The following is a 25596-nucleotide window of genomic DNA, read 5'->3' as shown; positions in this document are numbered from 1 at the left end:
CTTGCAATGCTTGTCTAGCTGGTTGGTCACATGGTCTTCTAACCTGACCAGCTACGTCCAACAAGACAATCGTAAAAAGCTAATACTTAGCTTATGCTGGTTTTAGCTTTTTTCAGTGGGGGGGGGGGCAGATTTATAAAGTCAGTATGTGGAAAACACATGCACATGCTGTATTTTTCCTTGGATTTCTCAATCTTTAATTAACAGAAACTACTGTCAAAACAATAATAAATATGATCCCAATTGGCAAGGCAAATTAAATATTTATAGGAAGAGTTATAATTGGGATTTTTATGCAAAAATATTTGTATGTTCATGTAAAATTCTGCATTTGTGTTGTGAAAATACAACACATAATTGAAAAAACAAACAAACAAACAAACAAACAAACAAACAAACAAACAAACAAACAAACAAACAAAAAACACTTGAAAACTTGAAAACTTAGGTTTCACAAACAATATCTCTGACTTGAATTTCAACACAATAATTTAATCAATAAAAGTAAATAAGCAAATAACCTAACAGAATAATTAGAATTTCGTAGTATTTATATTACGAAAATGTTTAAAGTATTTATTTATTTGTTATTATTTGAATTACTTTTATTTTGTAAACGCGTAACTTTCCCAGCGCGCAGACGTCAGATTGTCACGTGGGTTGTGACGCACGCAAGTATATAAAAGCGCATGCGCGCTCTTCCTCGCTCTCTTTCTTTCTCAGCACGCGGCTGTTTGCTGGCATTGTTGATAAAAAAAAAATCTAATCAAATTAAAGCATGATTTGTAACACACGTGGATCTGATCACGCAGCGTCCAGACCACCATGAGAAATGTAAGTAAAGTGTTTGGCGACTTCCGAAAGTTAATGTTTATGTAAAGAAAATTGAGAATCAGTTGTGCAGTAATGGCGTGCCATGTGCTCGTGCAGTACAATTAATTATCCATAAATCCATAAGTTTATTACTTTTTTAACCTATAAAGTATCAATGTTAAATGCTACATTTGATGTTGAACTGTTTCTTTACAGGTGCTCTTCAAGTTCTGCACGTGAACACTTGAGTGTTGATCAGGTAAATATATGCTTTAGTTCTTCTGTGATTTTAACAACGCTTTCCAAAGATGAAAACGCTACATAGGAAGTGCCGTCTTATGCGATAACTGACGATAGCAAAGCAAAATTATTCTGAGGAAACTAAAGAAAAGCAAAGGCTTAACCTGTAACATCACCAAACCTGACTTTGACTTCTTCTGTCCTTACAGATTGAGTGAGACCTGCTGGAGCTATTCGGGTGTTTGGTGATAAACTGGTACGTATGACCATTAAATGTCCATTATTGTTACAGCCTGTGATGAAAGAAGTTATCCCTGTCTGAAAATATTGTGTGGACTTATGGTAACCTGAGGCTTGTACAGATCATTCATGTGTTTCATGTTTTAAATGACTTGTTCACTAATGGATTTATTTAATGCTTTTTAGGGAATAAAGTACTAATTTTACTCATCACTTGTCTTTTTGCAGGCAGGATGATATGAGTGTGATGATCTCGTGGCCACTTTACTCGTGCAAGATAAAATGTTCACTGTTATTGAAGTGGTGAGTTGTATGCTCTTTTATCTCTAAGCTGTTCTATGTTGCTTTTGTTAATTCAGACCCATTTAAAGTGATAATTCACCCAAAAATGAATTTTTTCACTCATGTTACAAACTTGTATAAATTTATTTTCTGATAAAATGGTTTGTGAGCCCTATTCACTTGCATAGAATTTTTGGAAGTGAGTGGCGCTCAAAAACGATCGATAAAACATTCCTCATGTTCATCAAAACAAAGACATTTGTACAGGTTTGTAACAAGATGAGAGTTTGTAAATGACAGTATTTTTGGGTGAACTCGAAGGTAGAAAGTCCCTTCAATTCTGGCCCAAAAACCCCATACCCTGCTTTAACCCATTGCAGATTATTAACTGATATTGACTGTGTTCTGTGATGATAAACGCTATAGGAAGTGCCGTCTGATGCGAGAACTGACGATGGCAAAGCAAAATCATTCTGAGAAACACCATAATCTGCAGTGATTATGAACACAATTGTTAAACGCAACATCTAATGTTGAACTGTCTATCTACAGGTGCTCTTCAAGATCTGCACGTGAACATTTGAGAGTTGATCAGGTAAACATCAGCTTAAGTTATGTTTTTTTTTTTTTTAAACGCTTTCCAAAGATGAAAACGCTACATAGGAAGTGCCGTCTTATGCGATAACTGACGATAGCAAAGCAAAATTATTCTGAGGAAACTGAAGAAAAGCAGAGGCTTAACCTGTAACATCACCAAACCTGACCTCGACTACTTCTTACTTACAGATTGAGTAAGACCACCACCTGGAGCTGTTTGGGGTGTTTTGTGAAACTGGTACGTATGACAGTCCATTAAATATCCATGAAAAGGTTGTTACAGCCTGTGATGAAAGAAGTTATCCCTGTCTGAAAATAATGTGTGGACTTATGGTAACCTGAGGCTTGTATGGATCATTCATGTGTTTAATGTTTAAAGTGACTTGTTCACTAATGGATTTATTTAATGCTTTTTAGGAATGGAGACACCCCACCGTGATGTGATGACAAATGGAAAGACGAGACAAAACTCAAATGCATAAATTTACTAAAGTATCAAAGTCATTTAATAAAGGGTATAAAACAATTTCTGATGTCCATGTGGTCATGTGTTTAAGATGGAGTTATATGAAGTTTTCTTCAAGGTCTGTAGGAAATATTGCTCCTCTTGTAAGAAGTCTCTGTCCTGTTGAGACAAATGTACCATGTTAGGTATTGTCTTTAAATCATTGAGCATAAGAATTGGGATAGTGTTCAAATATGACAGTAGCTACAAACTTTAAGAAACTGTTTAGGAAAGTGTGCAACGGTCAAATTCAGTAAAATCTTATAATTCTATAGATTGTTCAACTGCAAAGAAATGTTCAAATTCCTATCAACTGCATTGAGTTGAAACTTCTAGTATCACATGGTGCATTAGTCATTCTTTTAAATGTTGCTGAAATAAGGCACAAGGATCAGCCGACATTTGGGAGTTTGAATATATAACAAACTGAAAAACTACCATATGCAGAAGGTGGACTGTGTACATTATATTTGTTTATAGCAGGAGTGGGGAACCCTGGGTCCTGGAGGGCCACTGTCCTGCAGAGTTTAGTTCCAACCCTAATAAAACACCTGAATTTCATTTCCATATAATCCTGAAGACTTCAATAAAAATTTTCAGGTGTGTATAATTAGGGTTGGAACTTAACTCTGCAGGACAGTGGCCCTCCAGGACCAGGGTTCCCCACCCCTAGTTTATAGGCAATTACATGTGACTATGAATGCTGCCCTGCAAAAGACAGATCAGTTTCACTAGACCAGTGTTTCCCAATCCTGGTCCTCAAGTACCCCCTACCAGAAAATTTTAGATGTCTCCTTATTTAACACACCTGATTTAACTTATCAGCTTGTTAGGGAGACATGTTTACCATTCTGGAAGGAGGCTGATGAGTTGAATCGGCTGTTTAAAATGAGACGTCTAAAACTTTCTGGAAGGGGGTGCTTGAGGACCAGGATCGGGAAACAGTCAATGGCCGTTTCTCAATGTCAAGGAAACTTCCTTGGCAGGACTAGTCCTTACAAGTCACTTCCTTTAGAGGCTAGGCGAGGCTCCTCTTAAGCCAGTGGTCACCAATCCTGGTCCTGGAGGGCCGGTGTCTCTGCAGAGTTTAGCTCCAACCCTAATCAAACACACCTGATTAGCTGCTTCAGGTGTGTTTGATTAGGGTTGGAGCTAAACTCTGCAGAGACACCGGCCCTCCAGGACCAGGATTGGTGACCAGTGTCTTAAGCATTCGGAGAACACGTTAAATAGATCAGGCTAGCAAGTGCACGTCAATGTGTCAATGAACGGTGGGCTTTCTGTGCTGCGCTCATAGGATTGTGGGTGATTTCAGCGCGCGAAGAGCATGAAGGATACACACATGCATCCTTTCCTGTATATGGGATATTTCTTGAACAAAGGACTCAGTCCTTGACTGAAATTCCGAGAATCCTCGACATTGGAACAGTCCTTTCGACGGACGTCGATGACGTAGCCTCCTCGAAATTCTGGCTTCCGAGGATCCTTCCTTGACTTTGAGAAACGGCTTATGACTAGTCTAATCCCTGTCTAGTGAACTCTGACCTGAGAATTTGTATCACCAGTTGTGACCAGTACAACTGTGCTGGTACGTCCCTGCAGCAATGTACTCAAAGGCCCTGTCCCAAATGGCACACTCCAGACTTGTGGTCCTCCTCAAAGTCCACACTTTGATGACATCATGTAGTGCAGACTTTAGGGACTGTTGATGCGAGTCCACGTGGGTGCACCGGAGTCGTATTTTGGGACAGACTCGTGCATCACACCGGAAATGGGTAGAGAAGTTGCCCGTCAGTGTGAACTCATCCCTAACGTCATCTGATTGCTCTTTCAGAAGGACTTCTGGGTTGGTAAAGAGCGCGAAGCCTGCTGCAGTGTGGGCTTAGCTGAAGACTGCATCAAGGGGGCAAAGGAGGTGCTGATGAGCACACTTCAAAGCATAAAGATGGGACACCCTACAGACTCGTAGACTAAGCAACCACGCGCAATTTATGGCCACAAGTCCGAAAGTCCACATGAAGTGCGCCATTTGGGACAGGGCTAAAGTCTAGTTTGCGAGGCTTTAGTAATCTTAAAGACATTGATTGTCTTGTTCAGGTGTGTTTGATTAAGGTTCGATCTAAACTTTTCAGGACTGTGGCTCTCTTGGACCAAACTTCCCTACCCCTGCTCTAGTGAGTTAAAGTCTTTTGCCTTTTGTAGAGCAGAATATGAGATTTACCTTCTCAGCCGTGTACTTGATGAGGGCGAGTTTGGCGTGTAGTTCACCAGGTTGAGGATTCACAGCAGATGTCAGGTGTGTGCTACTTAATACTGGAGAGAAATCTAACAAACACACACACACACACACATAAAGAGAGATCATCAGTTATGTTTCATTGATGTGAAGGTGAATGAACTATGATGATGATGATTTACCTGTGATTACAGGTGCTGTGTTCAGAGGATTCACTGGAGGATTCAATGGTAAACTCTGTCTCATTCTCTCTACGTCTCTGCGATGATCTGTCATTCTCAAACGCTCCTGAGAGAAACACAGTGTGAACACATTAAGTCTGATGATGATGATGATATCAATGAAAGAAAAGCTCTTGAAAGAGACAATCCTGCAGTACATCATAAACCAATCAAAATCTGCTGACCAAGAAATTTTGTTCTGCACATTTCAGTCTTAACTGTTCAGATCCTCAGGACTATTTGTTTATCTTGTTACATATATACAGTACTAGGGTTGTGACAATTAATCGGGCAAATGCGCGTTTTCTCAACGAATGAATTACGGTGAAATGCCGCCACATTCAAAAGCCAGGGGGCGCTCTCGCTTAGAAACACCATTTGTGCCACAAAAGTACCATTACAAACACTATTCCAGGAAATGTCTACATGAATATTTATATCGCTGTTCTTCAGATTGTTTCAGGTATTTTCATGATAATAGAGAAGATTTTGAATGATTGTGTTTGACGAGTGTTGCTTTTTTAAATACTCGTTATAAACGAGTCAAACTCATGGTGATTTTAGATTGATAAGGACTTCCTACTGATCGAAACACTGAATCAGAGCCTTACGATTCAGAATCGATTTTTAGACGGGTCTTTTCAATGGGAACGCGATGCATCGATGCACATCCCTATACAGTACAGATAATTAAAGTGTTTGTCATGATCTAATTTTTTTATCTCTTGGAAAAACTGTATGTTTAAAAGTTTAAAATTACTTTTGTAGACAAAAATACTTGTGTCAAACATATTAATCTTTCATTAGAAAAGTAACATTTTATTGGCGCTCAAAATAGAGGTGTACACCTTTAATATTCTGTAAAACTCATATCGGTGTGAACAGTAAAACCTTAGGAAGCTGTTTGATCAAATGCAAAGAGTTCGATTTTACAAATTCTATAGAGGGGAACCACCAAACGCGAATTCAATGATTTACACGAGTAGATTACATACAAAGTCAATGCAAAGACGCGAACTTGCGCAGGGGGATGCGAATGACCCAGGTTGGACAGCGCGTTTGCCGCGAAAACACACTATTTGCCTCAAAACGCGTATTTGCGCATGATAAACATATTCAACTCAAGCGAAAATATTCGGATTAAATCCCACGTGTAATTTAGAGCGAGGAACGCCATGCTTTGCGTTTGGTGTGTACGCAGCATTAGTCAAAACATAACTGAAGAGTTGAAAACCCTATAATGGGGCAAACACAAATTCAATTTTTCGTGCGAATAGATTAAATACAAAGTCAATGTGAATACACAAATATACGCATAGGGTGATTCGAATGACACTAATTTGTGCGGATTGCTGGGAAAATGCGCGCGGTTCGCCCTAAACGCGTCTTCCCGCGAGATAAAAATATTCAACTCAAGCGAAAAATTCAGATGACACAAAGTTAAATCCCACGAGTTATCTAGAGCAAGGAACGAGATGCTTTGCGTTTGGTGTGTACGCAGCATTTGTCACAAAATAATTGAAGAGTTCAGATGCAAAAAGCTATAATAGGGTGTACACACCAAACGTGAATTCAATGATTTGCGCAAGTAGACTACATACAAAGTCAATGCGAATAGACGTGAACTTGCGCGCGGGGCGATGCGAATGACATGAACACACGGTATTTGCCTCAAATGCGTCTTCGAGCAAGTTGAATAAATATTTTGTATGAAGTGCATATTTTTGTTTTAACCCACCTGTTTGCGTGCACACCAGATTGTGATATAACAACAAAGCAGTGCAAGTAGCATTCAAAGTGTTTTTTATTAAATATCGTATTGCTGGCTCAAAAAATAAATACAAGATCATATTGTGATGAAACACATCGTGATGAATCCAGGAGCTGTTTGTGTACTGAGGTCAAGTGTGTGTGTGTGTTTATAACCTGTTGTAAGCTTTGCTGTTGTTGGCGGAGTCTCTCCATCTGTGTGTGAATGTTGTGTAATCTGCTCTGGTGTTCGGTCTCCACCTGTCTGGCCTCTCGCAGCGCTCGCTCTCCCTCTTCAAAGCGTTCAGACGCCAGCTGTAAAACAAACTCTGTGTACTGTAGATCATGATCATATCCATACAGACAGACCCCAGTCATTCACGTTTGTGTGTGTGTGTGGTGTTATTTTACCTTACTGAAGCTCTCCACCTCCTGTGCTCGTGTTTTGAGTTGTAACGCAGTTGTGCTGAGTTTTTCTTTATCTCTCTCCAGCTCCTGTCTCATTTTCTCCAGACTGTCTCTCTCTTTCTGCAGCGATTCCTCTTTCTGCTTAAGCTCTCCAGCACGTAGTTTCAGCTCGGCCTGTTCCTGAGCACACAAACATTTACGTTATTTTAATGATGACACCGCAGTCGCATTTAAAGATTTTTTCACCCCATTGTCAGATTTAGCTCACAAAAGTGTAAAGTACAGTATTGTGGTGTAAAGAGCGCCCTCTGATGGTGTGGTGTTACCTGTGCCATACTGATGATGGATCCCTCTCTACTCGCGTCTCTCTCCAGGGCTCGACTGGCCTCTCTCTCCGCTCGCTCCTGTCGAATCTTCTCCTGCGCGTGGAAGCGACTCCACTCCCCTGCCAGTTTCCTGCGTTCCTCAGCACAGTGCTGCATCACAGACTGCTGTTCATCCAATAGAGCGCTCTGACAGACATAGAGAGACAGATAAACTATCCATGGTCCGAGCTGGTGTGATTGAGTGGAGGCAGGCACTAATGTGGATATTTATGTATAGACGGTATAATAAGAAGCATGCGCATTATTGCGGTTACGCGTCTGGACAGAACTAAATTTTTTGGTCTCCACTTAATGGTCTGACTGGTGGCTACTGGGCAGAATACCTTGTTGAAAATGAAAATAACAAATGTTTTGGTTTCCTAAAGTCAAGGGGAGACAGCAAACAGGGATCATGTGAAGGAGGTTTGGCAGGCAATCTGTAGTTAAAATTGTATAGTACACCTTTTACACAGTAACGTTAGCTCAGTGTAGTTTTCGCTACGCTTTAGAGATTATTTAAACTAAAGTAATGTACTCGTTGTTATCATAAATAAAATACTAAAAAATGACACTGTTTCTTTGCAGAGTCTGTGCAATTCAATGGAGGCGCTGACTAACGCGAGCATCTATATCTATGGTCAGAGTCTGTGCGATTCAGCAGATGCGCTGACTAATGCGAGTATTTATATTTATGGTCAAAGTCTGTGCGATTCAGCAGAGGCGCTCACTAACGTGAGCATTTATATCTATGGTCAAAGTCTATGCGATTTAATGGAGGCGCTGACTAACGTGAGAATTTATATCTATGGTCAAAGTCTGTGCGATTCAGTTAAGGCGCGGACTAACGCGTGCATGTATATCTATGGTCAAAGTCTGTGGATTTCAGCAGAGGCGCTGAGTAACGCGAGCATTTATATCTATGGTCAAAGTTCAATTCAAAAGTCTGTGTGATTCAGCAGAGGCGCTGACTAACGCAAGCATTTATATCTATGGTCAAAGTCTGTGCGATTCAGCAGAGGCGCTCACAAACGCGAGCATTTATATCTATTGTCAAAGTCTATGCGATTTAATGGAGGCCCTGACTAACGCGAGCATTTGTATCTATAGTCAATCTGTGGGATTTAATTGAGGCGCTCACTAACGCGAGCATTTATATCTATTGTCAAAGTCTATGCGATTTAATGGAGGCGCTGACTAACGCGAGCATTTATATCTATGGTCAAAGTCTATGCGATTTAATGGAGGTGCTGACTAACGCGAGCATTTGTATCTGTAGTCAGTCTTTGCGATTTAGTTGAGGCGCTGACTAACGCAAGCATTTATATCTATGGTCAAAGTCTTTGCGATTTAATGGAGGTGCTGACTAACGCGAGCATTTGTATCTATAGTCAGTCTGTGCGATTTAATTGAGGCGCTCACTAAAGCGAGCATTTATATCTATTGTCAAAGTCTTTGCGATTTAATGGAGGCGCTGACTAACGCAAGCATTTATATCTATGGTCAAAGTCTATGCGATTTAATGGAGGCGCTGACTAACGCGAGCATTTGTATCTGTAGTCAGTCTTTGCGTTTTAGTTGAGGCGCTGACTAACGCAAGCATTTATATCTATGGTCAAAGTCTTTTCGATTTAATGGAGGCGCTGACTAACGCGAGCATTTATATCTATAGTCAGTCTGTGCGATTTAGTTGAGGCGCTGACTAACGCAAGCATTTATATATATGGTCAAAGTCTTTGCGATTTAATGGAGGCGCTGACTAACGCGAGCATTTATATCTATAGTCAGTCTGTGCGATTTAGTTGAGGCGCTGACTAACGCAAGCATTTATATCTATGGTCAAAGTCTGTGCGATTCAGCAGAGGCGCTCACTAACGCGAACATTTATATCTATGGTCAAAGTCTATGCGATTTAATTGAGGCGATGACTAACGCGAACATTTGTATCTATAGTCAGTCTGTGCGATTTAGTTGAGGCGCTCACTAACGCGAGCATTTATATCTATTGTCAAAGTCTAAGCGATTTAATGGAGGCGCTGACTAACGCGAGCATTTATATCTATGGTCAAAGTCTATGCGATTTAATGGAGGCGCTGAATAACGCGAGCATTTGTATCTATAGTCAGTCTGTGCGATTTAGTTGAGGCGCTCACTAACGCGCACATTTATATCTATTGTCAAAGTCTAAGCGATTTAATGGAGGCGCTGACTAACACGAGCATTTATATCTATTGTCAAAGTCTATGCGTTTTAATGGAGGCCCTGAATAACGCGAGCATTTGTATCTATAGTCAGTCTGTGCGATTTAGTTGAGGCACTGACTAACGCAAGCATTTATATCTATGGTCAAAGTCTGTGCGATTCAGCAGAGGTGCTCACTAACGCAAACATTTATATCTATGGTCAAAGTCTATGCGATTTAATGGAGGCGCTGACTAACGCGAGCATTTGTATCTATTGTCAGTCTGTGCGATTTAGTTGAGGCACTGACTAACGCAAGCATTTATATCTATGGTCAAAGTCTGTGCGATTCAGTAGAGATGCTCACTAACGCGAACATTTATATCTATTGTCAAAGTCTATGCGATTTTAAGGAGGCGCTGACTAACGCAAGCATTTATATCTATGGTCAAAGTCTATGCGATTTAATGGAGGCGCTGACTAACGCGAGCATTTGTATCTACATTTACATTTAGTCATTTAGCAGACGCTTTTGTCCAAAGCGACTTACAAGTGAGGTAAACAATAGAAGCAATTATGGCAACATAAGAACAGCATTACATAAGTGCACTGGAAATAGTCTCATCAAGTCCAACACAATATACATAGCCAAGGGTATGTTAGTAATGTTTTTTTTATTTTTTTTTATTTTATTTTTTTTAGATAAAGAGGAAGGTAGATAGAGAAAGAGATAGTAAATCTGTAATTAGGAAGTTGAAGTTAGGTAATGGTGGAAGAGATGGGTTTTTAGCCGAGTCTTAAAGACAGCTACAGTGTCAGCTGATCGTGTCACGACCGGCAGATCATTCCACAGTTGTGGGACAGTTCCTGAGAAGGTACGCGTTAGTGTTTTCTTCCCTTTTAGAGTTGGTACCACAAGTCGTCACTCGGTGGCAGAGCACAGTGATCGAGAGGGTACATAAGGCTCTACAAGCAAGCGAAGGTAAGGGGGCGCTGACCCAGTGGTGGTTTTTAAGGCCAGGAGCAGAGCCTTAAATTTGATGCGGGCTGCTATAGGAAGCCAGTGTAACTTGACAAAGAGAGGAGTGACGTGCGCCCTCTTTGGCTCATTGAAGACCACTCTTGCCGCTGCGTTCTGAATCATCTGTAGGGGTTTGGTCGTGCAGGCTGGAAGTCCTGCCAGTAGCGCATTGCAGTAGTCCAGCCTGGACAGGACAAGAGCTTGGACCAGGACCTGCGTAGCATGCTCATCTAGGAAAGGTCTAATTTTCCTAATATTGTAGAGGATGAATCTACAAGAGCGAGCGGTGCTGGCAACATGCTCCGTGAAGCTAAGCCGATCATCAATGACCACTCCCAGGTTTTTGGCCTTCTTGGAAGGCGTGATGGTCGAGGAACCTAGCTGAATGGAAAAGTTGTGCTGAATCTTTGGTTCAGATGATATGACAAGCAGTTCTGTCTTCGCAAGGTTAAGCTGGAAATGGTGATCCTTCATCCAGAGTGAGATGTCACTCAGGCATGCCGAGATGCAGGCAGAAACCGTAGGATCAACAGGGTGTAACGACAAGTGGAGTTGAGTGTCGTCTGCATAGCAGTGGTAGGAAAAGCCATGTTTCCGAATGACAGAGCCCAGGGATGTCATGTATATCGAAAAGAGCAACGGTCCAAGCACAGAGCCTTGAGGGACCCCGGTATCAAGACGTTGGGGTTCGGAGACGTCACCTCTCCAGGATACCCGAAATGACCTATCTGAGAGGTACGACTTGAACCATAGAAGCGCTGTGTCAGTGACACCCATAGACATGAGAGTCGACAGGAGGATGCGATGATTGACCGTGTCAAAAGCTGCAGATAGATCCAGTAAGATCAGCACAGATGATTTGGAGGCTGCCCTTGCCTGCCTTAGGGCCTCAATGACTGAGAGCAGCGCAGTCTCAGTGGAGTGACCACTTTTGAATCCAGACTGATTGCTATCCAGGAGGTTATTTTGTGTGAAGAAAGTGGAGAGCTGGTTGAACACAATGCGTTCAAGAGTCTTGGAAATGAAGGGAAGAAGAGAAACGGGTCTGTAGTTCTCTAGCATAGCAGGATTGAGAGTGGGTTTCTTCAGCAACGGGGTTATCCGGGCCGCTTTAAATGCTACAGGGAAGGTGCCAGTGGAAAGGGATGAATTGATAATGTGAGTGAGAGCAGGGATAACAGACGGAGAGATGGCCTGGAGGAGATGGGTGGGTATGGGATCTAGCGGGCAGGTAGTCGGATGACAGTCGGTAGTCAGTCTTTGCGATTTAGTTGAGGCGCTGACTAACGCTAGCATTTATATATATGGTCAAAGTCTTTGCGATTTAATGGAGGCGCTGACTAACGCGAGCATTTATATCTATAGTCAGTCTGTGCGATTTAGTTGAGGCGCTGACTAACGCAAGCATTTATATCTATGGTCAAAGTCTGTGCGATTCAGCAGAGGCGCTCACTAACGCGAACATTTATATCTATGGTCAAAGTCTATGCGATTTAATGGAGGCGCTGACTAACGCGAGCATTTGTATCTATAGTCAGTCTGTGCGATTTAGTTGAGGCGCTCACTAACGCGCACATTTATATCTATTGTCAAAGTCTATGCGACTTAATGGAGGCGCTGACTAACGCGAGCATTTGTATCTATAGTCAGTCTTTGCGATTTAGTTGAGGCGCTGACTAACGCAAGCATTTATATCTATGGTCAAAGTCTTTGCGATTTAATGGAGGCGCTGACTAACGCAAGCATTTATATCTATAGTCAGTCTGTGCGATTTAGTTGAGGCGCTGACTAACGCAAGCATTTATATCTATGGTCAAAGTCTTTGCGATTTAATGGAGGCGCTGACTAACGCGAGCATTTGTATCTATTGTCAGTCTGTGCGATTTAGTTGAGGCGCTGACTAACGCAAGCATTTATATCTATGGTCAGAGTCTGTGCGCTTCAGTGGAGGTGCGGACTAACGCGGACATTTATATCTATGGTCAGAGTCTGTGCGATTCAGCAGAGGCGTGGACTAACACGCACATTCATATCTATGGTCAGAGTCTGTGCGACTCAGCAGAGGTGGGGACTAATGTGTTTAAATGCTCAAAGATAAGTTAAAATTATTGAATATGGGAAACTTTATAGTCGGACTTCCCAGTAAGTGTAGTTTTTAACAAAAGTAAAGATATGCATGTAAAATAACCTGCAATTTTATATTTCAAACTAAGGTGGATATAAAACGGAAGAAGTACTCCAAGAGCTCCAGATCAGTTACCTTTCAAGGTTTTATTCCAAATAGGATGCTCCCTACGATAGGATAGACCGTTCCCTAAGTAGAGAGGAGACAGCGCCTCACCTTTGCTCTTTCCAGCTCTTCTCTCTCCATACTGAAGTGTTGCATCATGGTCCGTCTCTCTTCCTCGAGAGCTCGTAGAGCTGATTCAGCTTTCGCTTGTTCTGCTGTGACTCGCCAACGCTCCTGAAGACACATACACAACCTCTACATCAGCATAATGTCTGCTATATCACACACAAAGCTAGCAAACTCTTTCTCCATCTCACAAGCACTTAAAAAGATTTACATTCATGATATTCACATGTTATATGAGCCGGTTCAGAGAAGCCCAGCCCAGACTGGTCAGAATAATGTGCAATATTCGATCAGATTTGTGCTTTGTCGTTTCTGACCTTCTCCAGTTGTCTCTGCTGCTCAGCGAGTTGTGTGTCCATCTTAGTGATGACCTCTTTGAGCCGTGACCTCTCCTCGGTCATCTCTCTCTGCTGCTGACTCAAGCGATCCTGAAGCACTGACATCACAACACATCCAACTGAATCTCACTGACCTTACAGCAAATATTTATTGCTTCACAGTATAGTGTTTACAGTATTCAGTCGTGATACCTCTGAGCTGTTCGTCTCTCTGTCTCGCTCCGAGCTCCAAACCCTGAGCCGTGTTTTCGTGTGTGCTCTCCACACGAGACGACAGATCGCCCAGCCTGCGGGAGAACTGCTCCATCTGTTCAATGACCACCGTCAGAGACCTACAAACCACGGAAGACAACACGGTTACCTTCATCTGAGTCACACAGAGCTCAGGATCACTGTGTGAATATCTCACTATGTGAAGCAGAAGGAGAAGATAGAGTAGCACCTGGTCTGTGATGTTGCACTGGTAACAGCATCAATTTCCTCATCCTTCAGTTTCTTCAAACGCTGAATCTGATCTTCATGATCTCTCTTCATCTCCAGGATTGACTTCCTGAGACACAAATGAATTAAATGATCATAAAGCATTGGTTCAAATGGCTGTGTGGTTAAATTGTAGTTTTACTGTGTCTGCGAGTATTATTTGTCTTGGAGTAATCCACACAGGATTGAGGATTAGGTTTTTCGTTTGTAATGTACGTCACCTCTGCAGTTCTCGCAGTCTCTCCACCTCTCGGTCTCTGTCCTGTTGACATTGTGCCAGTCTGCGCTGGTGCTGTGCCTGCAGCTCTGCCCGTTCCTGCTCCACCATTCGCGTAACAGCTGCCAGTCTCTCCATCAGGTCCTCGTTCTCCTGCCGAGCCCGCAGCTCTCGCTGAGCGACCGATTCCTCCAGGAGCTTCACACGAGCTCTGAGAGAGGACCACAACACGTAAAACACTGTGTTTGTTGTTTCTGTGGTGTGTGTGTGTTGTTTGTGTTACCTGTGTGTATTGTCCATGATCAGTGTGTCTTGTTTGTGTCTCTCTTGAATACTCTCTAACAGCATGTGTTTCTGATCTCTCTCCAGCTGTAAACTCCTCACCTGAACACCCAGAAATAAAAACAGGTATTATTCTGATAACACTCTTTCACTCTTTCCCCGCCATTGACGAGTTATCCCATCAATTACGAGAAAACATTTCTCTGCCAATGACGCATCCCTGACGAGTTTTTACGATAATCTATATTTCCGCTATTATCCACTAGGTGACACTCTTACTCAATTTACAAAAAACAGAAGCATCAACGAATTAAAATACATAGAAAACTAGTTTTGATCATCGTTCTGAATCTGATATCTAACAAAAGTTATTTACAAAAAATGCAATTATCTCAGCTTTTTGCTCAAAATTATTTATAGATGAAACCAGGTGATAAAAAGATAACACATGAAGATAGGATGAAACTTGATGAAACTTTTTTCCTGTTTATTTGTTTGATAAGAATTGGGTATGATTAAGGATATAAAATAAGGTTTTGCAGAATTGGGCATTAATATGTGCTTTTTAAGTATTAATAAAAAGCTAATATCTCAGTAATATTAATGCTTATAACCAACCATTTAACAGTGAAACTACACACGAGTGTTACCATTATTCTTACTTACCAAAGTATTTAAAGTGAGAAGGACACATAAAAAAAATGCATTTAAACCTTAGACTTTAAATGTTGATGTTAAATGCAGAATTGTATTTTGTATCATTGATCTACAGTCCATACACAGTATTGACTTCAATTAGATCAGAAGTAATGAAATTACTGGAAAAATAAAAGTAATCCCTTAATTTTTAATAAATTACGGTAAATAAATACTTAGAAACTAGTTAAACCAAACACTGAACCACACACTGCCTACAACTAATGTTTTTGGTGGATTAGTTTATTGTGATTATATTTATTTTATTTATTGAACATTGGTGTATTTTATCATATCGACACTGTTGTATCACAAGTGTGTACTATTAGTTTATCAACCATTGAACATTGCGTGTGTGTGTGTGTGTGTACCTGTCCCTCCAGCTGTATGATTCGTGTCTGCAGTGATGTTATAAGGTCTCCAGATGTCTCATCTGTGTCTCTTCTGTTTCTCTGCTGTGAGCCCAAACCCCACAGCTGAGACTGAGCCAACTACACACATACAATACAGCAAGTATTTAAAATTATATTGTGTTATAGTCAAGTCCAACTTGAGTCTGAGTCAAGACCAACACCAGAGATCAAGTGTGAAGTCCGAGTCAAGACTAAACAATCTGGACTCGGTCTTCACTCTGACTTTACACTCGATCTTTGGTCTTGGTCTTGACTCGACTACAACACTGTGTTGTATAACAACAACACATGTAAGTGTGTGTATCACCTGTTGCTGTATCAGCAGATGTTGAAGATTATCTGCATGTAAAGTTGTTTGAGTTTGACTCAGGGGTACAGCGACATCTGCAGGTGATTTCTGCTGAAACACTGAAACATCACTTTACATGTAACTCATACATGAACACATTTACATCTCTGATCAGTATGCAGAAAAATATCAGCAAATCCCCAACATCCAGAAGATTAAAGATTGGTTACTCTTCCTATTCAACAGGAAGGGTAACCTGAAACTTGATGCAAGCTAAAATATTTCTAGTATGATGAACACCAACGTTGTCCACATCTGACAAAAAATCTTTAAATAAAATAGATAAAAATAGATTTTGGGACTAACTGTGCATGTAACATTCAGTAAAAATATGAAATCAGAAGTCAAATCTGGAGTTTTCACTGTACCAGGTTTATGTTGATCTTCCCTGCTTGTGTTGGAGATGCCAGAAGAGTCCATGCTAAGAAATACACACACGTTATTTTATTATAGACTTTAACAACAAAACAACACTCCCTTTTAAATACGTTTTATTGTTATTGCATACACCAGGGTTTGTGTACCTGGGCTCTTGGTTTGAGGCAGGACGTTCATCTGGTCGTCTGCGTGAGATATCTTGCTTAGAGCTGAAAACACGACTTCATCAGTTTGTTACGGTCACAGATCAATACTGTAGTGTAAGGAGATTAATTTTGGATTGAATATTTTCACCTGATGATTGTGTTTGGTTTAAAATCCTCCCCCAATGAAACGCCTTGTTTTATCTCCCTCTCCTCTGATTGGCTGGTTAACTGTGTTTTTTTACGACTCAGTGCCCCAGAGAGCCAATCATCTTCCTCGTCCTCCTCTTTCTTTTCTTGTTTCCTGTTGGTTTGAGGAGAGGAGGGTACGGCTGGCAGTTCTGCTGTCTTTGTATCAGGCATATCTTGGCTAGAAGGATTTCTTAAGGGAGACGCTGGTGGTTTCAGGGTCTCTGAGGGGATTTGTTTGGGCTCCTCCTTCATCTTTCGTTCCTCCTCCTCCTCCTGTTTTAGACCAAGCCAATCTGATTTTGGTCGGGCGGCTCGTGCGGATGTGGAGGGTTTGGGTTTGTGTTCAGGAGAGTGAGCGCTCACGTCTTCAGTCGAGAATCTGAAACGATTCAAATTTTTGTTAAATGAAGAAATTTATAGGAGATCCACATCTAAAACATTAAATCTCAAAGACTGTGGCGGCAGTTTTATGTCCATTGACCTGACAGATTGTCTTCTGGACTGACGTCCCTCAGGTGTGGAGGCCATCGTTGGCTGGTAAGATCCAAACATCACGTCCTCCTCGTCCAACACAGAAACTAAAGAAACAAGACAAATTTTAATTTGGGGTTTTCAATTTAACGGGGTGGCACAAAGACAGCTAAAGTCCAGTGTGATGTCACCTTTCACTGCTGAAGGTTTCTCCGTCTGGTTTTCAAGCACTCGAGTCTCTTTCTTCTCTCCTGTGACGGGTCTCTCCAGAAGACGAGGTGATGTTCCTCTACCTAAAATCTCATCCAGTCTTGTACGGGCTCTCTGAGGAGCTTCACTGTTTATAGAGGATGGAGATCTGTTACTTAAAATCTTTTAACATGAACAACCCATTGAACATTTGTCTGTACCTCTCTTTTTTCTGTATCAGTCCATTTCCTTGTGTTTTGGGTGTCTCTTCAAAGCCCAGAGCATCCATTAGGTCATCTTCTTCGTCAAACATCAGATCGTTCTTCCGTTTCGCACCAGCAGCTGAAGTATAAACACGTATTAAAGAGGAAATCATCCTTCAGCTTTATCTACTGATGTCGTACTTCTCACCTGTCTCTGTTTTGTGGGAAACAGCGGGGGAGAAAGAGGAGGTCACCTCGGATTTATTTGTCTTTTTCTGCCCCTGCTTGGGCTCCAAGTCATTCAGCAGATCATCTAAGGAATTGTCGATGTTATCTGTGTCACATGGAAATCAATCAACATGTTTAACTTAATGTTTTTTCACAGAGTTGCTTCTGAAGGTTCCTGAACTGGACAGTTTTGATACCTTTATCAGGAGGAGGCTCATCAAGACCTCCACCTTCATCATCATCTGAACCATAAGCAGCATGAGAATGGAGCAAATGAAAATTATTTCTCAATACTAACTAAATAAATAACTTTAATGCTTAATCATAAAGCTATCAAACATGGACCACACACCATACAATAAAGTTAGACAGCATGTTTTATCTGATTTTTAGTTACCAAGAAAGCTGAACTTCTTGTAACTTCTTGTTGTGGATGCTGGGGCAGAACTGGGCTTCTTCTCCTCAGGAACCATTTTGTCTGCAAACATACATTCAATCTTTTACAAACTGATGCGTTAAGGTCATATAATTTGTTAAGGCTGTTTAAAACAATCACTTACCTGAGGTTTTGGTCTTGTCTCCAGGTTTGGAAAGTTCTTCTTTTCTTCCTGAGTCTTTCCTCTGAACGGGAGCTGAACTTGGTTTCTTCTTGGAGCTAAACAGGTCAGCGTCCATGTCATCTATGTTCTGTAGTGAACAAAAGTAATAGTGAACAGAATTATATCTGCTTTCATCTTAGGTGAAACATGTCAAATGTAAACATTTTAAAATTTTTGTAAATATTTTTAAATAGGGCTGCCTAATAAAAAGTCGCAACTAATCGGTTGCAGAATAAAAGTTTTTGTTTACATAATATATAGTAGTCAACATTTGAAGTGGATCAAAAACATTCACCAAATTTGTCCTAAAACAAGAACGGGTATTGGATATTGGTTTTAAGAAAACTTTTAGAAAAGGTTTTGATCCACTTCAAATGTTGACTAGTGTATGTGGGTGTATTGCGTATTTATAAGTACCAAGGGAAAACCTTCCAGTCTCTACCTTGAAGCTAGCACAGAAGTACAATTTACAATTTATCTGTAGACCTCCATGTTAAAATTAACTTTTCAGCAGAAATAAATATTTACAGCCTGGTACAAAAAGTGGTTTTGGTCTATATAGCTAATTTTGCTCTTCATGACAATTGCGAGGGGGTGAATGTTTTTGTAAATCATCTCTTTAAATTATATTAAGCTTTAAGGTTATGCATAATAAAGGGCGTGGCCACTTGAGTGATTGGTGAACAGCCACTTAGGTCACTATTGTTTAGCTAGGCGGGCGTAGTTTCAGCAACCAGCCATCTCAACTCCACACATGTCCCTCCAGTTTACCCATTTTTGGTTATCCATAAGTAATGCGCGGTGACGCGATGCCAAGATCACCGCCAATTATTGGCTTAATTTTTTTTTTACAAACCTATGGGTGACGTCACGGACACTACGTCCATATTTTTACAGTCTATAGCTGTGTTTCCATTACCATTTAAATTGCGCAAATTGACATTGCGAATTGAAAATGTGGTTGTGGTTATAGTTGGGGTTTGGATGTCTGAAATGTAACAAAGTCTTCTAACCCAGGGTTTATACAGAAATCCTTAAGTTAAATTTACTACTTTTTACTACCTTTTTTACTACCTTCAGAATATTTTTTAAAACCATCACGAGACTGAATTGCAAGTGTTAATCAGCGACCTTTCTATTATTTACAGAGATTTTGACATATATAACATACAAAAAAGAATTAAAGTGAAAAAAATTCTTCTGACTGAAATATTTTTCAGGCCAAGTCATATTCCTTTACCTAACACTTTATGTAGGCGAGACCAATAGCATTTTAAGGGGAGATTTTTTTGCCATAAATTCCACATTGAAGTCTCATGTGGCATATATATAGCTGTAGTTTGCAGGGCATTTCAGATTAAGGCGAAACAGCTAAATAACTCACAATACTGTATAAAAAGAAAACATGAATATCACCACCTTTAATGATTGTTTTTGTAATTTGTAATGATTGTAAATGTATTTATTTTAGCATTTACTAATAATTTTTTAATCAAAGTTGAAACTGTTAACATTAGTGAATGCACCATGAACTACTGTCAATTACTGTAATGACATAAACAAGAATTAATTAATGCTTATATACTCTATATTTTTCATTGTTTGTTTATGTTATATAATGCATTTACTAATGTGAACAAATACAACTTTTTCATATCATATTATTCAGTAAACATAAACAAATAATCCAGGGTCTGTTCTGTTTACACAACAGTTTACAGTCACAGCTCTAATACAGTAACGTTATGTATGAACGAGTAACTTGAGTCAAACTCGTGTAGAATTCGCACAGGATGTCTGTAACCATAGTGAATGTTGTTAATTGAATGACTGTACATTTCTCAACAAAATATTATGTAACAATAGAGGCAGCGCTGATGTGCTAGTTTATGCGCAATGTTTCTGCTGTTTACTTTCTTTTTAAGGCATGTGTTTTATTTAAGGCCAATAAAGCGGCAAAAATACGTACAACACATGCTCAATGAGAATCGAATGCGCGGCTAGCATGCTCCTCTGACACAGAAACTGCGGACGCCCTGTTGTTTGTGTTTGAATGGCTTAAAATCACCTGTTTTTAAACTGCTGTGCTTAAATATGTGTACAAATGTTACGTTTTTGTGCCCACACGCAAATGCAACTGCAAGAACCGACAGGTGGATGACATCAAAGTCCTGCGAGAGCATTTCGGAAGCAGTCTCCTCTTATGATTCCTCGTCAATCGCTCTCACAGGATTTGGATGTCATCTGCCTCTTGGTTCTTGTGGATCCACATGAAGTTTACCCATGAGTTAAACAAACCCGTTGTACCAGCCTCTGGCTATATCAGCATAGCATTAAAAAGCGTGCCGCGGATGATCAGTAACGTGAGAAATCATTTACCCCCAAAATACAGGACCCCTTACGTTAGTCATACTGTGCAAAGACACGCAATTACCTGTTTGGTTTTCTTAGCCCACGAACTGAAAGGCTCGCCAATCTTCATTATTTCGCTAAGCCAAGTCAATCGTCTTTTACACCTTTATCGATCTTCAAAACATCGGAGCCTTCCTGCATTATAAGTTTGACCATGCTAGCTGAAATAAAGTTTTACCTCAGCTTAACGTGATACAGTCAGAAAACCCGGAGTGGATCCGGCGTGTTGTGATTACAGAACGCTTACAGCGGAGAGAGGAACGTGATTTGGCTCCACTCCAGGCTTTGATCACATCCCAGAGATGAAAGATCTTTGATTATTTGCCCAGATATGCAGGTGATTTGAACTAATTTCCAGGCATCATAACATTACAAAAGACAATCGAAAATTTACTACCTCGTCAGATGACGCTTACTACTTTTTACTGGCCTTAATTTGGCATAATTTAATTTACTACCTTTTACAACCCCGCGGAAACCCTGTAACCTCAACCCCAAGGGATAGTGGTAAAAAAAAAAATTAAACTAGAAAACAATACATAAAATGGGACGAAAAAAATTGTGCTAAGGACACGAAAACTATTTATAGAAATGAGTGTAAAAGGACAAGTTCGGTATTTTACACTTAAAGCCCTGTTTTCAGATTGTTTATGATGAAATAGAACGGTTTTGACTGAAATTTCGACATATGATGCTGGCCCGAGAATTTTCGGGTGTTTGTGTTTCACCTCCCACCTCTACAATGGGTTTAATGGTGCACTGGAACAATCCTTCCTAAAATGCATTAAACTTTCGTTTACAAAGACGTGAAACTCACCGAGTGGTCAGGGGTGTTCACTGATATGCTCACACAAAAATCGCTCCAAAAGACGCATTCCAACAGCTGTTTTAGCATTCGTTGTTAACTTGTGGACCTGTTTTTCCAAACGCCTCACACCCGTACATTCTTCGGGGCGGCCGCATATGTCGAAATTTTAGTCAAAACCGTTCTATTTCATCATAAACAATCTGAAAACAGGGCTTTAAGTGTAAAATACCAAACTTGTCCTTTAAGTAACACAAAAAGCAGAAAATCATGTCCATGAAGACGAATAAATAAATCAAATATTTTGTGACTATACCACGGCTTGCCTTGAGATGGGTTTGGCATATATTTACCTTCATACTGTCCAGTAAAGCAGCAGGATCAGCTTCAGATACATCAGAACCCTAAGAAACAGCCAATCATAATCACATTACATCATACTTTAACAGAATTCAGCCAATCACAATACAGAGAGACACTCAATCACATTTCAATCAATCAAAATCTACTTATATAGCACTTTTTACAATGTTACATTGTTTCAAAGCATTGTTTAAAACACATTACATGACACTTCAGCATATGTGAGCATTTGAAAGCAAATCACAGTCTGGTTTATAGTTTAATGACTTATTTATCAGACCAGTTTATCAAGAAAGTGTAATAACTTGAACTTTTTATAAAGGTGAATGAATGAATATTTTTTTCCCTACAGGTTTTGTATAGCGTTTCTCACCTCATCTGTATTCACAGCCTCTACTGCCAGTTTATTGAAGAAATCATCATCTAACATTGACCTGAAACACAACAGACACTATAATCATAAGAGCTGCGATTGAGAAATACTAAAGATGCTTTAGCTCTGTTTACTGCATCACTTCATCTCTCAGACTGCTGGTGTTTATTAAAGATGCTTCATGACGAACATCTATTTGTGCTAATACTTGTTGTCGAACACAAGCTTCATGTGTATTTGATAAAAACCTGACTGAAGGTCAAAGCAAGTGTTTCCTATGAATGATTTGGTCACTATTAACCAATCACGTTTCAGCAGCATGTGTGTACAGTAGCACTTACCTCTTCCCACTGCGTGATGCAAGGGCGCCTGCAGGTCTGCTGGATCCAGCAGTTGGAGATCGGACCTTGGCCGGGCCTGTAGATCACAAAACATTTAAATCATTCAGTATCATTTAAGAAGAAAGGACATTTATATCCATAAACAGTAAACATACTCATACCATCATCATTATCATCTCCCAGAAGATCTCCTAACACATCATCTATAGAGCCTGAGAGAAAGACACAAACATTAGAGTTTGTTCAACATAAACAAGATAGACAAGCTAAATCTTCATTAAAATAATCACCTCTGAGACCCTTCTTCTGTTTTGAAGTCTGCAAAAAATAAAAACAAAACATTACTTTGCTATTAAAACATTACTGTGTTAAATCCTCTAGTCACATAGTTAAATACTTAAAGATACTTAAAGAAAAGAACAGCGCAATGCAACAAACACGTGACAGATGCATATTATAAATACGGGACCTGAATGATCTCTTGAGAGGGTTTGAACCTTTGAGTAAATGCCACACCGCTATTTACTATGTGGTACTATATGTATTTATTGTATATGTACTTTTATCGTTGTGCATTATATCTAAAGGCGTATTTTAAGATACACTGCAATATATTGCCGAAATAAGGAAGTTATTTTTACCATGGCTGCAATCTCTGCGCGTCCCCGTTACCAATGGAAACGAGCAGAAGCCCGACAAATGCACGAGCATCTGATCGTCGGTAAAATCTTGATATGGACCCACACGAGATAACGTTACTGGTACTTATTCTTAAATGATCACAACGCAGATCTGAGGATTCAAAAGAAAAACAAAACGGGAACCGCTTTGGGTTTGATAGATCGGTTAGTCTTAAAGTCAAACCTTCACTCAGAACCGCCGAATTAAACAATAAATGAATTAAAACAATACATAAAGAAATGTCCGTGTTTTCATGGTTTTAAGACGCACTACTTAGGAATCAGTTTGTCCTCTACAGGTTTGAAACCCGTGGAGCTTTGACGCGCTTCCTGTTTACAACAGGGCATTGTGGGTAATGTAGTCACTGCACTGCTTCTCAATCAGCGTCCTGGTTTCCAAAGTCAGTCGTCGCGTCCATGTGAATTTCACCTGCGTTTCTTTTATTAATCATTGGGAGAACAGTGAATTATAGTGATGGGAGAAACGAAGCTTTTCGAAGCTTTGAAATAATGTTTCGCAAATTGATTCAGTTTTTCGAAGCGTTCGAAACACCACACGCTGGCGACACCTGCTGGTCAAAATAGTGTAAAAGCAGCAAGATCTGTTCCAACATTTTACACTTCTTACAAAATAATAGCAATATTGTTCTAAAAATATGTTTTTAAGACAAATAAATTATTTATTTTAATTAAGGCATAATTAAAAGTGTATTCTGTGTTTTTATTTATGGTAAACAAATCATTCTGTCTATAAACAAAAAAGCCTCATGAAGCGTGCTTTGAAATCACCCATCACTGCAGTGAGTGTGTCTGTGTTTCATCATAGACTGTCAAAATAGTGACTTTATAATTAATAAAAGGATGGTAGGCTAACGTTACTTTGTGTTTAAAGGATTATCAAATACATTATGATGACAAACAAACTTCTTCCCATTGTGATGATACTGATGATGAGCGCCAATGAAACATGTAAATTATTTAAACGTGTGCACATAATTAACAAAATTGAAATCCTTTTCGTTTTTTTACTCGCTGTTTTATTTTTTCAGGTTTTCCCTCAGATCCTCTGGTTGTTCCTCTGGGAGGTTCAGTGGTTCTGCCCTGTTCTGTTGATTCACTCCTACCACTGGATGATCTGGAGGTGGAATGGAGAAGATTTGACTCCGATGTAAAGTTTACAGTGGGCTGATTTCTGGTGAAACTTTGGTTGAAATTTAAGTAGTTGCTGTAAGTTAAAAGCACATGCATTGATCAAATTTTAGAGAACAAAATGTGCATATGGGGAGCTACAAGTTTTCTGATAACATGAAAATAAAATGCTATATGCTAATATAATCTAAAATAAGCACTGGGTTTGCACTTACCTTTAAGATTTGTAAACTCCAAATATTAGGAAATCTATCCCTAAATATATAGTTTAAATCTGACAATAAATTAATATAATTAAAGCAATATATCTTTTATTGAACATTGTTAAATCCTGTGATGAGACATTATATGGATGTATGTGTGACATGAATGTGAGTAGATGATTTTGACCATGTTTCAAATTAACCATTCCATTCATTTCTTTTGATAGAAAATGTAAAAGTATCAGGATCAAAGCAGTCCAAATGTGCATATGCAAATATAGATTATGACGTCACTCTGAGCTGCTCTGTGGACTCTTATATCAAACCTGAAGAGGTTTCATGGAGAAAAACAGATGAAGACATCTTGGTTCTGCTCTATGAAAACAATAAGACTTTACCAGAATCATCAGATGAGCGATACAGAGACAGAGTTGAGTTCTTCACTGATGAAATCCACAGAGGAAACTTCTCTCTCAGACTGAAGAGAGTCACGACTGAAGCTAAAGGAGTTTACATCTGTCAAGTGTTTACTGGACGACTTTCAGCAAACACAACTGTGAGTTTTTATTAATTTCACTTTCACAAAACAGATCAGCAAATACAGTTTAATGCCCACACGATAACATTTAGCATTAGCAAATAATGCATTTACCCTTAAGCATTTACTGTTGAAAAGCAGTTGTGAAATATCACAAGGGTAGTGATCATCAATGAACTACATCAAGCATAATTTAAATAATATTTATATAAATGTGCATTTTTACTGCGTGTAGTATTTACATAAAGTCACCAACCCTCTTACTGCAATCAGGAGAGAAGTCACGTTTGATAGTGATTACATCTGCACAATTCATTCACTCTGGTAATGTGAACCATAGTTG

The 25596-nt window shown here is 39.8% G+C and overlaps 1 protein-coding gene, 1 long non-coding RNA gene and 5 other non-coding genes across 7 annotated transcripts; 6 read left to right on the top strand and 1 right to left on the bottom strand.

Moving 5' to 3' along the window:
* Positions 1-714: 714 nt before the first annotated feature.
* Positions 715-2698, top strand: LOC135768915 (uncharacterized). Its single transcript, XR_010542288.1, has 7 exons — positions 715-834; positions 1030-1072; positions 1263-1309; positions 1522-1596; positions 2128-2170; positions 2362-2410; positions 2590-2698. It is a non-coding gene; the product is annotated as an uncharacterized lncRNA (long non-coding RNA).
* On the top strand, positions 1115-1191 carry LOC135769218 (small nucleolar RNA SNORD49). Its single transcript, XR_010542380.1, has one exon. It is a non-coding gene; the product is annotated as a small nucleolar RNA SNORD49 (small nucleolar RNA).
* On the top strand, positions 1341-1411 carry LOC135769215 (small nucleolar RNA R38). Its single transcript, XR_010542377.1, has one exon. It is a non-coding gene; the product is annotated as a small nucleolar RNA R38 (small nucleolar RNA).
* LOC135769216 (small nucleolar RNA SNORD49) lies at positions 1979-2054 on the top strand. Its single transcript, XR_010542378.1, has one exon. It is a non-coding gene; the product is annotated as a small nucleolar RNA SNORD49 (small nucleolar RNA).
* LOC135769217 (small nucleolar RNA SNORD49) lies at positions 2215-2291 on the top strand. Its single transcript, XR_010542379.1, has one exon. It is a non-coding gene; the product is annotated as a small nucleolar RNA SNORD49 (small nucleolar RNA).
* On the top strand, positions 2451-2521 carry LOC135769214 (small nucleolar RNA R38). Its single transcript, XR_010542376.1, has one exon. It is a non-coding gene; the product is annotated as a small nucleolar RNA R38 (small nucleolar RNA).
* Positions 2661-23649, bottom strand: LOC135768892 (fas-binding factor 1 homolog). Its single transcript, XM_065278255.2, has 30 exons — positions 23325-23649; positions 22974-23001; positions 22845-22895; positions 22684-22759; positions 22343-22403; positions 21960-22010; positions 18351-18477; positions 18188-18268; positions 17988-18032; positions 17771-17896; positions 17581-17701; positions 17362-17507; positions 17181-17277; positions 16659-17078; positions 16511-16573; positions 16355-16407; positions 15945-16045; positions 15596-15715; positions 14530-14630; positions 14251-14457; positions 13992-14099; positions 13742-13881; positions 13529-13647; positions 13197-13319; positions 7618-7803; positions 7295-7471; positions 7061-7198; positions 5096-5201; positions 4899-5002; positions 2661-2797 (listed from the first exon to the last, which is right to left on the bottom strand). The coding sequence occupies exons 1-30, from the start codon at positions 23325-23327 to the stop codon at positions 2717-2719; spliced, it is 3360 nt and encodes a 1119-aa protein (XP_065134327.1). The 5' UTR covers positions 23328-23649; the 3' UTR covers positions 2661-2716.
* Between the last annotated feature and the right edge of the window lie 1947 nt (positions 23650-25596).

Source organism: Paramisgurnus dabryanus, chromosome 3 (assembly GCF_030506205.2).
Source record: "Paramisgurnus dabryanus chromosome 3, PD_genome_1.1, whole genome shotgun sequence".
NCBI lineage: Eukaryota > Metazoa > Chordata > Actinopteri > Cypriniformes > Cobitidae > Paramisgurnus > Paramisgurnus dabryanus.
This window is presented reverse-complemented; position numbering and strand designations above follow the sequence as displayed.

Bases quoted from the DNA above. Each gene is read 5' to 3' on its own strand.
- LOC135768892 (XM_065278255.2), bottom strand. The intron at 17,508-17,580 runs GTACAGACAAAT...CTCTATAAACAG, and splicing joins CTGATACAGAAAAAAGAGAG to TGAAGCTCCTCAGAGAGCCC. The intron at 2,798-4,898 runs GTAAATCTCATA...TTGTCTCAACAG, and splicing joins TCAAGTACACGGCTGAGAAG to GACAGAGACTTCTTACAAGA.